The following is a 16,654-nucleotide window of genomic DNA, read 5'->3' as shown; positions in this document are numbered from 1 at the left end:
ATAGAACATCTACTGTTACCATTGAAGATTACCTAAATGAGGGCTTCTGTCTTTTTCACATATTTGCTTTATTTGGAAAGATGATTTCAAAGTGGAAATATTTACAAATAATTTTTCATCATGGAAAATCATGATTAGAAAATCAGCATCAGATATTTAATCACTCCCAAATGTTCATGTTTTACAATATATGTTAATCTACATGTACAGTTAACTTTGAATTGTTTAAAAAACATGTAAATGTGAATTTAATCTATTCCTGTCATAACTTTGTAATTCTCTGGCAGTTCCTTATGATAGAGTTTGTAGAACAAGCCTGTGTAAACTGCTGGAAGTTCTTCCATGGAGAGGTCAATCTTGTCAAACCCCTCTCTGTATCCATACAGCAGCAGCCGAGCCACTCTGCTGGTGATGGGAGTTGTATTTTCAGTCCTGGCCAGGTCAATGAGCTCCATCCACTCACATCTTAAGCACTCATGCTGGCAAAAATTTATCGTGAATGAACGTGGCTTCAGGCGGCAGATGATATACATATCTGATTTCCCAAAAGCTCCTGGATTGGTGTGCTGCTGTCGAATACTCAGGAGGGATTTGAATTCTGATTTTATACCTGTCTCTTCAAAAACTTCTCGAACTGCTGTGTCTCCTATGTAAGAAATACACAGATCATAAAATCACAGTTGGAGAGACTTCATCATCAAAGATTTTCAGTTAAAATCTTAAAGTTCAAAAGCAAAACTTTCAAATGTTTATTTTCAATACAAACTCTTTGCCCTCTGGACATCCTAAAATATCAGAATATTTTATTACTGCTCTCCATTTAAGACTCTTGAAATACTGAATATTTCTTTGGCTGCTACGTGGAGGCTTATCTACTGGTACAATTTGGAGGCTCACATCTTTTTAATACTTCCTTTCTGTATTTCTCAAAAAGAAAGAATGTAGGTTACAGAAGTGAAAACATTTCTTACAAAGCTGCAGTTATATTTTGATACACTTCTTCATTATTATTCTGGTCCTGATCATCTACCAAAACTCCCTCAATTTATATATATCAAGATTGAGAAAAAAGTGGCCTACTCTTCTAAGACTCTGTAGAACTGCAAAATGTACAGAAATGATGGTAACCTCTCCTGGTGATCACAGATGGCATGTCAGGTCTGCAAGTCATCCACCAGATTCCTTTATAACCATTTAGTTATGCTCCTCAGTGATGTTGTCAGTGAAATCCCACAGTAGTAATTTTTAGCACTGCTGTTGTTTCTTGAGATAAGATTCCAAAGAATTTATTGAATTTATTCCTTCAGCACCAGAATGCAAAAGTTGTTTCATGAGAAGTTTTCAAAAAGGAATATACAGAATTTTAAAATACAGTAATGTTTTTTGCATTTCATAAGGTTGATTTCTCAATTAAATGCAAATTTATGGCAGGATTTTTTATTACTATTAATATATTTTTGTGTCTGCTTTTTCTCAACATTCAGAAAGAGAAAAATGGATTTTACTTAATTTTGTGATGGTCTAGTATCATCTCCCAAAGCTTGATGTAAATCCCTTTAAAACACTGTCTTCCTTGACGATTTTTCTGGGAAGCTGCATAGTTGCCATACATTGATATTCAAATATCTTTTAATGCCTTCACTGTTGTTTGTTATATAGTAAATGATTTTTGCTTTTGCAGTAATTTTACTGGCAAAAAATAGGCAAAGAAGAAGCCAAAAAAAATATCTCAGTTCCTGTGTTCTCTGACTATAAACTGCCTTATCAGTCTCCAAGATATGCCCTTGTTTTGGTCTCTCAGAAACAGCTCTGGAAAGATTACTAGGAAAAATAACGTGTCCTAAAAAATAAGACATTTATCTATTGTTTTTCAATTACATACTGATTTTCCTTACAATTGAGATATGCTCATAGTTTAAACATGGCTAGAAATTATATTTTAAAACTGAAAGCACTGGGGCAGGGGGTTAGCTCAGTGTCCTGGCCTGGCCTGCATAAGCCTTAGAGCTCATTGCCAGCACCCAGAAGAAAAAGAGGTGGTGATAAAACTAAAAGCATAATAGGCCAGTTTAAGAGAAACTTTGTTTAAAAAGAAAAAAAATTTTAATCTGTAATACATATTTGTTATTAAATTTATTATTAAGGTTTGTGGCATTAGGCTTAGTGCCATAACTCTTGCTCAAATACGTATTTTTAATTCTTTAAATGTTCTGAAAAATAATCACCGGGATTGTGTCTAGCTCTTAGTACCGCTAATCAAAAATTGAGTATATAGATACATGTAGTGGTGCATGCCTGTAAACCCACACTCAGGAGGCGGAAGGCAAGGAAATGGCAAGTTCAAGGCCAACCTAGGCTACATAGCAAGTTCAAGGCCAGCTGGGCCTACATAGTAAGACCTTGTCTCAAAAGGCCAAAACCTGCAACAACAAAGCTAGGCATTTACAGAGCTCAAGAGCAGAGGCTGTTCATACGTCATAAGCACAGGATGGGGCTCAGCAGTCACCTTTGTAGTTGATTGACATCACTGACTAGACTGAAAACTGGAAGGGCAAACAGGTGCTTTTGTATCTGGGATATGGGAGACACCTTCCACTTCTAAATGGAAATCTCTTCCTTAAGCATTTTAACATGAATTTAAGTTTTTTTATCAAGATAAAGTGATTTATTCTATTGTGCCTTTAAAATTATTTTAATATAAGCTCAACTGAAATAACACTGACAGGTATAAGAACATAGGAAAAACTAAGACGTTCTTAATTTTTGCTGGTTAAGAGATGTATTTAAATGTGTCCTATTTTGTTTAACTATAGGACAATGATGAAATGGATTGTTATTTCTATTTTTGTAATATTTAATAATAAAATTAGATTAAAATAAAATAGTAGGAAAAAATTTACAGAATGTGGTCTTTCCTGATGTTTCAGGAAGTTTTTTTAGGAAGGCAGTTTGTTCATTTTAACTTCATAGATACCTTTACACTCAAGTCTTGAAGACTGTGTTCTGCTATATATGACCCTCTTAATTTTTTTTAAACACACTTGAAAATAATGTTTAATTTTCCTGCTACTATCAGAGGACTAAAGATTCCAAACAAATTTTTCCATTTAATTAGTGTTTATTTACTGGGGCTTATTGAGTCCAATTAAGAGCCTGTAAAAATGTTTTTCTTGGCAGTATTCCTAAACACTTTTTTTGTTTTTGGTACTGGGAATCAAACTCAGGACCTTGCTCTTGCAAGGTCCTGAGTGCCACTGAGCTATATCCCCAGCGCCCTAAATACTTACATTGCTTTCCTAAAATACGATTTTAAAAAGATAGTTTAATTTTTGGATGATTTGGCTTTAACAGTAAGAATATAATTTTTTTGTACTGTTGGAAAACTGAAATGCCACTTGTAGACACAGTCTTTCAGACTTTTGCTCACAGTTATCATTTCTAGCTTCTTTCAGGGTTTTATCAGTTCTGAAACAAGGTTTTAATTTATACCACATCTAGGTAGTATAGTGAATGCCAATGGCAACTTTTTTGTTGATTCCATATGGCTGAGCTTTATGCTCTGTGATCAAAAAGTACCATGAATGTTTAAATTTTTAAAAAATTATTATAGTAGAAACACATCACCATTAACACTCCTCAGAATATTCACTTCAGACACAATCATTCTTGTCACAATCTGAAGCAGTTCTGGAAGTACTTTTTTGTGAGCGTCTTTAATTGCGCCATCAGGGCTCTGTCAGTGTTCTGAGTCCTTCAAAATATTTACCTCTTGTGGTCATTTTGACTTTGGGAAAGAGCCAAAAGTTGCAGGGTGTCAGATCTAGTGAATAAAGTAAGTGAGGACAAACTTTAATGTTTGTAGGAGGTTTTCTTTTCCATTGAATTACACTTGGTACCAGCATTGACTGTATTTTTGATCACACCTTATATAGTCACTCACAAAAGACTTCCAGAACTGCTTCAGAAGGTGGCAAGAATGATAAGTGTGTTTGAATGAAGAAAGAGTCTTTTGAGGGGGGGAAATGGCAATGTCTACTGTATCATAAGCTTTTAAAATTCATTATATTTCAATCATACCTTCCATATATTACCTCTGGGTAGGTCATAAATGCTATCATAAGTTTTTACTGTATCATAAGTTTTTATTAAAGTTTATTCACTGTATTTCAATCCTACCTTGTATATCCACAGTCTGGATAGGTGAGTTGATGTGATAATCACACACACTTTTAAAATGGAGTGATTTTTAATTATTTAAATTTTCTGGAGCTATACTTTAAACTAAACTTATATACATATTTGGCCCAGAAATGTGTTTCTTCATTTATATCTAAGTATAAGCGATCTGAAAGTGAGAGGATCCATAAAAGCTCAAAGGAAAAAAATAAAATTTATTTGGGAAGCCCTATCTCAGGCAGGGAAGCTGTGTAAACCTACAGACTGTTTTCTTCCCACTAACAACTGGGTAAGAATGCAAAACTTAAATTTACCTAGTTCACACACTGTTACATGTCATGTATGGATTATGGGAGATAATTAGAATAAATTAGCCTTGAAAATAAATGGCCCCTTTCAGCACTTGCACTGCCACAAAGTACTCTTTTTATATCAACTGAAGAATACTTAGCAGAGTCTGAGTAAAAGGCCAATAAGTATCTAAAACCAAGACTTGTATAGACATATCTTAATATTTCCAGTGTGCTAATGGATTGTTAGGTGGCTTATATTATGTGTATAGGGACTGAAACTTTTGATTATGTAACGTTTTCAAGAAAAGACACTTTCGAATGAAAGTAAATTTAGAATATTATATATAAACTATAAAAACAGTTTTCGGTTAGAGAAAATAGAGGACATACATATTAAGGAAAAGATCTTTTAGAAATCATATGTACATTAAATGTTATTAGGGTTACATTGAGTTTGATCCAATGGTTTAAGAAATAGATGGAGATAGTCAATTTCTGTTCTTCTGTTTCTTAATAGAATTCTTAGCTTATTTGCTATTTCTGTGTCTTAATACTGAGCTTAGTAAGTTGTTTTATGGGGCTAATTTTCACTTGAAGCTTTCTTGCATGACACATTACTAAGTTGTAGCTTTCTAACTATTCAAAACAAATGGATAAAAACTTAATGAAGAAAATAGCGTCACTACTGTTTTACAATTGACTTTACTGATTCAGAGCTTACTATTCACACGTTTGTGATGGAATGGTCAACAGTTTGTGTTTTCTCATACTTCTATTCCATCAACAATTTTAGTCACAGTCAAAATAACCTAACATAACTTGTAAATATCCAAAGCTGCTCTTTTTCATATGGATTAATCTAGAAACAGACAGAAGAATAAGTATTATTTTACTAATGGTATTACTTACACTAATGAAACAAATTGTAATGTTAGATATTTTGCTGGTAATTTCATCTTAGCCCACAGTTTCTCTCTGAAAATTTCTAACTTGGTCTGAACCAACTAGAAAATTTAAAATGTTATTCTTAGCTATAAAGGAAAAAAGTAAACAAATGAATTTGCTTTATGTTTTCAAGTTAATTAAAAATACATAAGATACATACCAATGTCTTCTCCAGGCTCTGATAGACCTCCTGGAAACTTCCACATATTTTTCAACTGCAGTGTAAAAACATAAAATCAATTTTATATAACATTTACTCACTAACACCCACATGTGCACACACAGACTCCACAAAATCCACCTGTAGTTGGTCAGTGTCATTGAGAATTTGCTTTCCAGCAATTGCATAACATTTTTTTCAGCTTCCATACTCCCTCCTTCCTTTTTTTCTGAGGGAGGTGGTGACATGAAATCTTTCCCTACCTTTTTCTTCAGGGAACAGAAGCGGCTTTATTTGGTCGATGTGATAAAATTTGTACTAATGAAACTTTGAAAGGAAATATCTACTGCATTTGTATAAGTTAAAAAGGTTCGCTGCTAGTTAACTATGAACAAATAAAGAGTCTTAACAGATGCTGCTATATATATACATATATGTAGAAAGGATGAAATAAATTCAATCACTAGGTATGCTATTCTTAATTTTTGTCTCTATTTTGCTATATTGTATTTCTAATCATATATTATTCTTTAAGATTTCTATTTTGTATGTTAACCTTATGTAAAAAATTGCTATTTGTGAGTAGTATGAATAAAATTGATTAGTTTTGTGTTTTCTTGTCTTTTTTTTGGTGGGGAGGGGCAGGTAGGAATATCCAATCTTTGGAATAGATATACATAGAAACAAATTGCTTAAAGATAATATAACCATGTTTTTTGACAATATTTTTCCTTTTAGAGTTTTGTTATATCCATCCATCTGCATGATAAAAATGCAAGACAACTCATTATAACACACTCCAGGGAATTTGTACCTTTAGCCAGTACATTTTATACTCTTCATTCATAAAACAAGTTGTAGAACTTTATGGGTAAGCTTTGGGACCCACTCATTTCCTGGATGAGTGCTGCTTAAAAGAATGTGTTACTTCTCAACTATGCTAGCTTGGAGACCAGTGGCATGGTTCCCAGGATTTCCACAGACTGTTGATTATGTGGCTATAGAATTCAGGCTTTCTACCCTCTGTGTCTGGGTTAAGCTTGACATTAAATTTATAAAGTGTATATGCTTTATTAATCTCAAAATCTATTTCAAAATCTCTGTATCCACTTTTTTTTTTTTGAGTTTCATTTCGAAAAGGCTTTCTGAAACTTTTTTTTTTCAAAAACTCTGTAGACTTTTGTCTCACAGAATACTAGACATCAGAATCATGAATTTTATTTTTAACAAAAAATACTATAATGAAGCAGATGAATGTTTCCTAAAAATAGGTAGAGTTTGAAAATCTTTACCTGACTGAATACTGTTGATTATATTTGGAGATACCAAGGTTCATCAGAAGGAGAGATGCTAGATACAAGGATTAAAAACAGCTCACATATATTTTTACTTCATAAATTAGGGCCTTGATATGGGAAAATTAGGTATGATTTTATGTTGCCAAATAGTTTGTGCATTTTGTGACACCAATTAGGTTTATAGAGCTTATTTCTAAAAAAGCTTCCTTCTGTCCCCAAAAAAGCATGAGTCTGAGTTCTGATCAACAGGTTGAGAGGCTGAAATTACATTGTTTGAAAACCTGATTAACACTCTACCTATGATCAATAGGGAGACAAGCACATGTTCCCATTCTTTAACACTAAAAACGACTCCCAATAACAGGGTTAACAACATAACAATACTAAAATATTAGATAATATATTGAATGCTTACATTATTCTAGACATTCTGATAAATGTTTTTGTGAGAACTATGCATAAACTACACAATAATCTCATGACAGTCTACTACTGCTTCCATTTTAGAAGTGATAAAACTTTATGAGGACATAACAATTTGGGGTCACAAACCTAGTTAAGTGATACACTCAAAGTTAAAGTCCAGGCAATCTGATTTTATCTTTTAAGAAATTTAATTAACAATTTGATTTGCTATTTCTGACTAATCTTTTACTGTATGCTTTCTCATATTCCTTTTTATCTTTTCCTCAGAATTCATTGGAATATTTGACATAAATTCAATCAGAATCTGTATCTTACATTTACACTCCTGCAGGGATTGTGAAGTTGGACTAAAACCTAGTTTAGTGTTGAAAATCTTTGTATTTACCTGTTACCTGTGAATTCCTCATACAATGTTATTATTTAGTGATTTATTATTACTTTGCCTTTCCCATATATTATTTCATGGGGAAAAAATTACTGAGGACAGGTTTTGAAAAGTTAACCTTTTTGATTTTATGTTTTTCATCTCTATTCTCCTTTCCCATAAAAGAAGACAAAACATCTCTGTGCGTCAAGTGTAAAATTCCATGATCCTTTTTCCATTTAATCTTAAAAGGGAACTTTCCACTCTCCTCTAAAAGGAATATTTTTCTCAAATGTTTTAGTGCCCCATTGCTTTGTTGGGTGTTACTCAACATTCACATATGTAACCTCTCCCTGTGAGTTGGTAAGGTCATCTAATTCCTTAAGCATATGTTTTACATACTACAAAAGGTAAAGTATCCTGCTCACTTACTAAATACATGATTTTTAGACAATGTTTAGAGTAGTTCCATTATATTTCAGAATGGTGAACAGGATGACAGATTTTCTTATACATTTGCTAATTACAAATCTGGTGTCTGTGTGTATGTATGGATAGTGCTAAGTGGACAGCAGAGGAAAGTTGATGATGTAAAAATGGTCTTATCTCTCACTTTTCTTTTTGTCCCGTTAGGAATTCCTAGCCCAAGAAAAGGCATTAGTTATCACCAAAAGTACATTTCTAATGAATTTTTCCGGGCCACCAAGAGAATGTAAAACATTTTCTCTATTAAAGCAATCTGGAGCTTAATAGTGCACCATTCCTTTTAAAACTTGTCCTGAAAATAAACTCTAGTTTATTTAGGGTTTTAGTTGAAAGAGAATGATTCACTTTCTGGTGCTTTTTCTCATTATTTTCCTAATTCCAAAGACATCTACTTCCCTAAGCAGAGGGTCAGCTCTAGGACCTTCCTGGGGCATGGCCTGTGAAATTCTATCCAGGATTTTGGAAACATAACCCCACCCCCCCGCCAAAGACCACTAATTCCTTTCAGCTAAGCAGGGACAAGCACACAGTCCTGCTACCATCTTCCTTTTGGTTCTCCTTCATTATGTCGTACTCCAACTTAGCCAAAGGCCAGGAGCTAGATTATCTTTTATTTTCATTGTCTTTAACACTACCACTCTCACTTTCTGCAATTCAGACCTACTTGTATTTAGGTAAACCTCACTGACTACAACATTTTCTTTTTTTTTGGTACCAGCAATCGAACTCGGGACCTCGTGCTTGCCAGGCAGGCGCGATTCCACTGAGCCATATCCTCCGCCCCAACTACAACATTATCACTGTTACTAATAACAGACGCTGCCATCCAGTCTCTCAGGTTGGTCAGTTCATTCAACCAAATAATTACATGCTAGGCATACAGAAATTACTGTATAGTATAGCAAACCCGGTCTTTATCCCTGTACTATGTATTTTTATTAACACATCCTCATCTTACATATTATTCATTTATTTATATCAGACATTTGACTATAAGCTCAAGCCACAGAAACTTTGTTTACTGATACATGCCAAGCACAGGGCATAGGGTACAGTACGAAAAGGAGATCGGTAATATTCAGGGAATGGATGTACCTCACCTATTCTGTTCTATAGGTAAGAATCTTACTAGTTGTGATGCTACTGCATACCAGGGGCTATCATTACCTTATTATACTGCTGTCAGCATGCTGACTGGGTTAGGAAAGCAGGTGTCAAACACTCTAAGTGTGCTAGGAAGGTATCTATGTATCAGAGAAGAAGAGACGTTCCCATTAATTTTTAGGGTAAAATGGACTGTGGCTCTCTAAGGTAGTTTAGGGGTAATTTGTACTTTGCAACCACCTGCCACTCAGCAGCATCTGCAGCTGTGCCTCTTATGTGATGGAGGCAACATCTCCCACACTTGACAGGACTTACCCCCTCATTCATAACAGTGGAAAGCCTGTGTCCTTTTCCTCTACTGTGAACTCATACAGTGGCATTCTGATTTATAAATGAGTCTCTTAATACCTTGAATTAATCTTACTCAGAATCCGAGTAACCCATTACAGGGTATAAACATGTTAATATTTCAAGAACCAGGTGCCAGTTCAGCCACTTCAGAGGCCCAAAAGAGAAAGGATTACAAATGCAGGATTACTGATTAATAACTAAGGATCATTAATACAGACTTCTCTATTTTGTATATATAGACTTAAGTCTTTATTCAGATTGTCTAAAAACTATAAAAATAGATAATCATGTTAGGTTTTGAGAGGTAATAATTACTTTGTCTCCTTCACTTGATCATCTCTTTTCCATACTACTTCTTTTGTTCTTGCCTTTCTTTTGTAGGCCATTATATGGGTGCTTCTTGATCTCCTTGCTAGTTCCTGGGCTGAAGGGAATTTTAGTGCCAGTAACACACAGTGGCATCTGTATTACACACTGAGAAGATCAACCCCTTTCTGAATGTGTGCCTTTATAGAAGTCCATTCTAACATTCTCAGTGCATTCTCATCCCTCCTCTCTCCCATCCTCTTTCCTCTCACTCTCTTCCTCTCCTCTCCCCATCCCTTGCCCTTTTCCCTCTCTCTCCCTGTTGCCGGTCTTTTTTCCACACTCTCTCCCTCTCCTGTCTCTTCCCTCTCTCCCCCTCCTCTCCCTACATTCTCCTTCCATCCCTGCTCCTTCCTCTCCTCTCTTACTCCTCTCCTTCACTGCTCCCTTCCTCTCTCTCAGCTCTCTTTCAATCCCCTTTCAGTCCCTCTTCTTTCACCCACGCACACTCTCCTCGCTTCCTCTGTCCCCTCTGCCTGGAAGTCTTTCTCACCTTCTCTCTTCCTCTTTCCTTCTCTCTCCCTCTTTCTCTCTCCTCACTCTCCCCCTCTTTCCACTTTCTATCCTGTCTTTCTCTGTCTTTTCTCTCTCTGTCTCTCTTTCTGTCTGTTTTTTGTCTTTCTGTCTCTCTCTCTCTCTCTCTGCCCCCCGCCCATGTCTCCCTTTGTCTACCTCTCCTCAGTCTTCTCCTTTCTTCTCTGGGAAGCATCTACTGAAGTTTTCTACACTGTTTTAAATGCCTGCTTTTCTGAGAAATCTTTAAGGTCTTAAAGCAAAGTGAATTGGTACCATCTGTTTTGTGACTGCTTATCCAAACTGGCCAGCAGGGATACTGCCTTACTGATCTTTGTACTCTCAGAACCTGGCATAAGGTAGCAGCCTGATGAATGCTGAATGAACGGAACAATATCTTAGTAATGTGTTGGAGAGACAGTTGTCTCCCCAAGTAGTCGTAAGTATCCTGTAGCCATAAAGTTATAGTAAGCAATGCTGTTAATTTGACATTTTCAAGGCCTGTATAAATTACCTTTTGATTTATATAAATAATAAAATATCCCATAATTTCCATCTTTTGATACTGTCTTAAGCATATCAAAATTTCTACATTTTTTTCTAGAAATCATTTAGGAAGCAATTATAATAAGAGATGCAACTTACTTTATTTCGATCTTGTACAACCAATATTTTTCTAGTACTTTCATCAAACACAGCTCCTTTTGGTGAAAAAATAAAAAGGTAATGGAGAAATATTACTTTCATTTAGTTTTGCCTTCTCTCATGCTCATCTGTGATTATCAAAATCCTAGTATGCTTGAAGACCTGGTTGAAACACCACCACATCCATGAAAACTTATAAATCTTGTTAGTAAAGAAGTGATTGCTTAGTTGTCCATATTTTTTAGCAACTTTAAGAGTACCAAAGATAGTTCTAGCATATGCTAATGTATAGAATAATCATCTGCATAGGTTTCTTTTCTAGATTATCCATTCTTCATAGTACATAGTAAAATAAATTAATCTTTCTAACTTTTTTTGCATTTTCTTTAGTGTCCCCATGATGTGTCAGATACTTTTATAGGTGCCGGGGTATAGTGATAAACAAATACAACTCCCTATCCTTATGGGCACACATTTTGTATGTATATGGACAAGGGACAAAGATAAATTATACAGAACATCAGAAGGTGGTAATACTATGTAGAGAAAATATATAAAAAGATTAGAAATTCATAATACAAGGAAAAGTAGTTGGAATGAAGCCAAAATAAAAAAATATTACACATTTTTAAAACAAGAAGGAAAACTACTAAATAAATTATAAATAACAGTGATGAATTCTATTTTAAAATGTAAACTGCAATCTAACTGCACTTTCCAATGGAGAGAATGCAAGGGAAGTGCACTTTTAAATTTTAATAATTTGTAACTCTCCAAATTGAACTTTTCCCTAATGAGTTCACACTTGAGCCCAAAATCAGACAAAACTGGCACCATGGACACATAATTTGAGCGACCCCTGCTGGTCACAATGTGAAAGCTAAATCAATCTAAGAGCTGGGATTAATGGGAAGTCCCTAGCACAGTATATTACTATGATTAGCCAGGTACAGTGCTAAGTGGTTCATGTGCATTATCTCAGGTATTCGTCACAATAATTCTTCAAATATCATAATGAGTGACTAAATTCACACAGCTTTAAGGGGTAGAAGCAGGCTTTAGAGCCAGTCTGAATTCCAAGAAGGCACAACTCATGTGTGACACTTGCCCTTCACAACAGTGTTGCTCCCTCAAAGGGCTGACATTTCTACTTAGAGATACAACCATTCCTTCGTGAAGTACTGGGTGCCTGCTTCATGCCAGTTTCTGTCTCCTGCCTGAGGATACGGTGGTAAACAGGACATAAAATATCTGCCTGCATAGAATTTATATTATTGTGGGACAGACTGAGTACATGATATAAATTCCAGTTTTAAGTGTTATAAGAAATAAATATGCATAAAGGGGCAAATTATGATGGGACTAGCATGTGGGAGAACCCTATTTTAGAAGCTTTTCTGAGAAGAAGATACTTGAGTAGAAACCTCAGCTCTAAGGAACTAGATGAATAAAGCTTTGGGGAACACACTGCAGAAAGAGGGGCCAGTAGACAGATTCTACTCAGACACGAGCTTGCTAGGTGTGAAGAACAGGAAGGAGGCCATAGCTCACTCTAGTCCAGCCACACCCACCTCTGATGTCTGCAACAACAAAAGTTAACTATTTTCTCTCCACCCAAAAAACTGTACACAACTGAAACATTGGTTTGCAGTATGTTCAACCTAAAAGTTATCTCTTACTGTGCAAGTGCACACATTTAATACTAAGATGTGTGGAAGCTGTCATGTAAGAGGGAGTCCCTTGTGGCATTCTTTTTAAAAAAGCAAATAAAACTGCGAGGTAGAAGGAAGGGTTCTCATGCATGAATGCCTAGTAGTAACTATCTCAAAAAAACTGCCGAAACCACAGGCTTACAGAGAGGCACCACAACATACAAAAAGAATCTCTACAAGGTCATTTGCTAAGTAACTGTTCAACCTTGGACTGATGCCAGTTTTATTATTAATCTGTGATCCAAGGATTATTGTTTCAAAGTACCTGCTATAATCCTTCTGTCTTTAAAAACTTACCTTGCCCTCAGTTTCCTTGAATACACTGCTAGTTTACTATGGCATGTGCATTCCCATTACAGCACTCTGCTATTCCTAAATATCATTCATCTTTGGAAACTCTGATTGTTTTGTTTACTTAGGTTGTCATATGCTCTACTAACTCCTGACCTCAATTCAGTGCCACTATTTCAGTAATTAAGTCAAATAATGAAGTTCACATGTTCTGTAGAACATGTTCCAACATATCCTTTGGAAAACTAAACTCTTGGTGGTCTCTGTGCTGCCCCCTGCTGACTGGTAAGGCAAACTTCATCTATTTAAAAGCAGTATAAAAGGGTCCCAAGGAAGACCATCAATGAATTAAGTCATGAATGAACTCTCTCCAGCTGTAAGAAGCAAGACATTGGGCGAACATCTAAAAAGTTGATTCTTTTTCCCAAGATTTTGAAACTAACCTGCAACTCCTACTTGATGGGTGGCATATCCTGGTAATCTGCTGGGCCCTTCTCCCAGCCACAGAGTCAGAGTTGATGAATCCGATTCTGCGTGGTGAAAGCAGAAGCCAAGAGAAGCAGCAGGAGCAATAAATCGGCTTTGGAGGATGGGAATGTGCAGCCATACAGCTACTCTACCTTCTGATCGCCATTGCTGTATCGCAGCTAAAATGTAGAACAGAAAATCTGTAAAGATATTCTAATGAGTGTTACCTCCTTCAGAAAGCTATCTTTAAGCATGTACTTATCCATTAGGTCTGTGGGAAATGACCCCAAAATGTCCTGTTCCATTACAAATGTGGGTACTATCATGTCTTACAATAATTACCACATTGCTATGATTTTCCATTTAATTCCTTGAGACTATCAACACAATGACCTTTATTTCTATACCACCTAAAGGCAATATGTGACACACAATAAATGTTTAGTAGTTGTTGAATGGACACATAAACTGATTTAAACGAAGTAAAATACCATTCTACTGTCCTCTCTCTCTCCTGTACTGGAGATTAAAACCCAGGACCTCTCAGATGCTAGGCAAACACTCTACCATCCCAAGCCAATGCTACTTAACACTCTTAGCTTTAAACCTTACCAATAACTAAGGACTTGTATTCGTTCTTCCTTGAAGAGCTGTCATAATTATTTTTGGTTTATAAATTCCAAAAGTTAGCTCAAAAGCTAACTTTATTGTTAAATAAATGCTAGATCTAGAAAAAGTTATAATGAAAAATATATAATGAAGAAATCAACCATATTTTACTAGCTTGAAGAGATAAAATTTTGGTATTTTCTCATGAATTTTGGAGTTAATATCATGTTTGTTGTTTACATCATCTCTCTCATATATCTTAAGCATTCTTTTAATGGATAAGAAATTTATTATAAGTGCAATTTTTCTTACACATGTCCCATAAGTTACTTAACCAATCTTCTACCCATTTATTTCTAATTCTTTATTATAAAATAAAACCATCATGAACAGAGATATTTTTCTATTTTTGAATCCTTTAAATTCTTATTTTATTACTTAAGATTAAAGTAGGGGGAAAGTCCAGCTCATATACCACCTCTTTAACAAAAATCTTTCCTAACCACTGCAGATGTGCTATTATGTGAACTGAAAAACTATGTCTGCGTGATTTATTAGAACGCATCAAAATTACTTAATGATATCTCTCCCATTGCTTAGTTTTTAAAATCCTATTTAAAAAAAAAATCCTATGCATTTGCAGTTCTCCAAGTTAGCTGGATATTATAAAGTAGGGCTCAAGTCATACATTTTATATGCCTGTCTTGCCTAAGGTTAGATAACTAGTCCTGGCATTGCAAAGACTGGAACCAAGGGCATTTCACCACTGATGCTAAACGTTTATATATGGTGCTAAGGTCATTATTACCTACTATCCATCTAACCTTTGAATTGTCCACTACAGTAAGAACAATTCTAGAATGCGGGGACGTTACCTACTTTCTGTGCCTCAGTACCATTACCATCACAATTGAAATAATACCAATAATATTATCTACCTCATTGGATTGTTAGAATTAAATGAAACGGAACTTGCAAGGTTTTTAGTGTCTAGCACTTAATAAGGGTAAACATAACTTACTTTATTAAAATTTTTAAAAATGGTGCTTCTGAGCTGACACATTAGTTTCATCTGTTATCTTTTCTTAGATGAGGTTCTAGGAATTAGAACCCGGGGCACTGCACACGCTAGGCCATTGAGCTACATTCTCAACCGTTTTGAGACAGGGTCTTGTTAAATTGTCCACACTGACCTCAGATTTGCAATCCCGCCTCATTCTCCCCAGTAGGTGGTATTATAGGTATGGCCCATCTAAAAATTATCTTTGGTCAGATTTATTGAGTAGTTAGCGCTGGGATTATTCACAGAAGCAACCCAAGAGGGAAATATTTTCAGTGGCCATTTGCTTCATGGTAGAACTTGAGACAGAAACCCTGGACATACACCTCCAATCCAATGTCTAGGGTAATGCTGTGATCACCGTTAGTTGCTAATAAGTAAGTCCATGTGTATGGTAAATAGCGATCTCTACCCACATACATATGTGCACACGCTGGAGGATGAGCTGATTTGATTTTCCTACTGGTGATATTGCTGGGGTCAAAGGGAGCTTTCCAGCACTTGTTCACAAGTAGACGAAATGACTGTTTACAAGTAGACCAAATGCCGTGAAGGGGTAAGAGATGGTTCGGTGATAAAGGTGAACTAACCAGCGGTTACACTTGCATATGCTTACTTGCAAAAATGCTTAATAGGATAAAGATCTGAAGTTTGTTGGTGTGAAAGTCTTTCTCCACATAGGTATCAGAGAGCTGAATTTCCTCCCTAAGCCTCTGGTCTCTGATTATTCACCCCTGGGGCAGTTTGAAAAACATCAAATCAAGTACTTCTTCGACAGTAAAGTGAAATACTTGGCTCCCTTTCCCAAGCTTCCTTTCTTTTCATTAGACTCAATGTTCAGAGCCAGTGCCTTTTCCTTTTGAAAACTGAACCGCTCCAGAAGGAGAAGCGAACCCTACTTCTTGCGGGGAACTCCTGGCCCGGCCTGCGCCCCGCCGCGCTGCTCCGCCACACCTGCCTTGGAGGAGGGATCCGCCCGGCGGGAGCAGGCTGCGCACCGGAAGCGAACGACCGCCTCGAAGGGCGAAGCACTCTGCGCGCGTCACCCCGGAGCCCTGGGCAACCCCGAGGCCTGTCACCCGGCCTGGCGCACGCGGAGAGCGGTGTCGCAGAACGTTCACGTCGCACTTCAGAAAGCGGACAGAACCCCCAAGGGCCACCTCTTACTCAGCACCCCAAGAGACCCAAGGCGCGGGAATGGAGCGGAGCGGGCGGCCAGGGCAGCGCGTGCCCTACCCCCTTCCCTCGGGACGCGGGGCTCCTCGGAGAGGCCGGGGTCCGCAGCCCCGCCCGCGCACTTGCCCTGCAAGCGCCTCTGGAAGGCGGCGGCGTCCCAGCGCTCCTGCGGGCCGAGCCGCACCGAGACGCCCCCGTATCTGTCCGGCTC

General features: G+C 36.7%; 1 protein-coding gene across 4 annotated transcripts; it reads right to left on the bottom strand.

Moving 5' to 3' along the window:
* Positions 1–47: 47 nt before the first annotated feature.
* Positions 48–16,434, bottom strand: Nudt6 (nudix (nucleoside diphosphate linked moiety X)-type motif 6). Of its 4 annotated transcripts, none has more exons than XM_005386760.2 (5): positions 16,167–16,434; positions 13,574–13,777; positions 11,128–11,183; positions 5,575–5,629; positions 48–646 (listed from the first exon to the last, which is right to left on the bottom strand). In XM_005386760.2, exons 4-5 carry the CDS (start codon positions 5,618–5,620, stop codon positions 249–251), a joined length of 444 nt encoding a protein of 147 aa, XP_005386817.1. In that variant the 5' UTR covers positions 5,621–5,629; positions 11,128–11,183; positions 13,574–13,777; positions 16,167–16,434; the 3' UTR covers positions 48–248. The 4 variants fall into 4 exon arrangements, with proteins under 4 accessions (XP_005386817.1, XP_005386818.1, XP_005386816.1 ...); XM_005386761.2 differs by having other exon boundaries at positions 16,226–16,425; XM_005386759.1 differs by having other exon boundaries at positions 16,222–16,303.
* Positions 16,435–16,654: the final 220 nt, after the last annotated feature.

This window comes from Chinchilla lanigera, unplaced genomic scaffold (genome assembly GCF_000276665.1).
Source record: "Chinchilla lanigera isolate Chin_1 unplaced genomic scaffold, ChiLan1.0 scaffold00027, whole genome shotgun sequence".
In the NCBI taxonomy this organism is placed as follows: domain Eukaryota; kingdom Metazoa; phylum Chordata; class Mammalia; order Rodentia; family Chinchillidae; genus Chinchilla; species Chinchilla lanigera.
Note: the sequence above shows the minus strand (reverse complement) of the source record. Positions and strands in the feature narration are given on the sequence as shown.

Excerpts from the sequence above, each read along its gene's own strand:
- Nudt6 (XM_005386760.2), bottom strand. The coding sequence starts at position 5,620 with ATGTGGAAGTTTCCAGGAGGTCTATCAGAGCCTGGAGAAGACATTG. Across the intron at positions 647-5,574 it reads AGAGCCTGGAGAAGACATTG|GAGACACAGCAGTTCGAGAA; the intron begins GTATGTATCTTA and ends TTTCTTACATAG.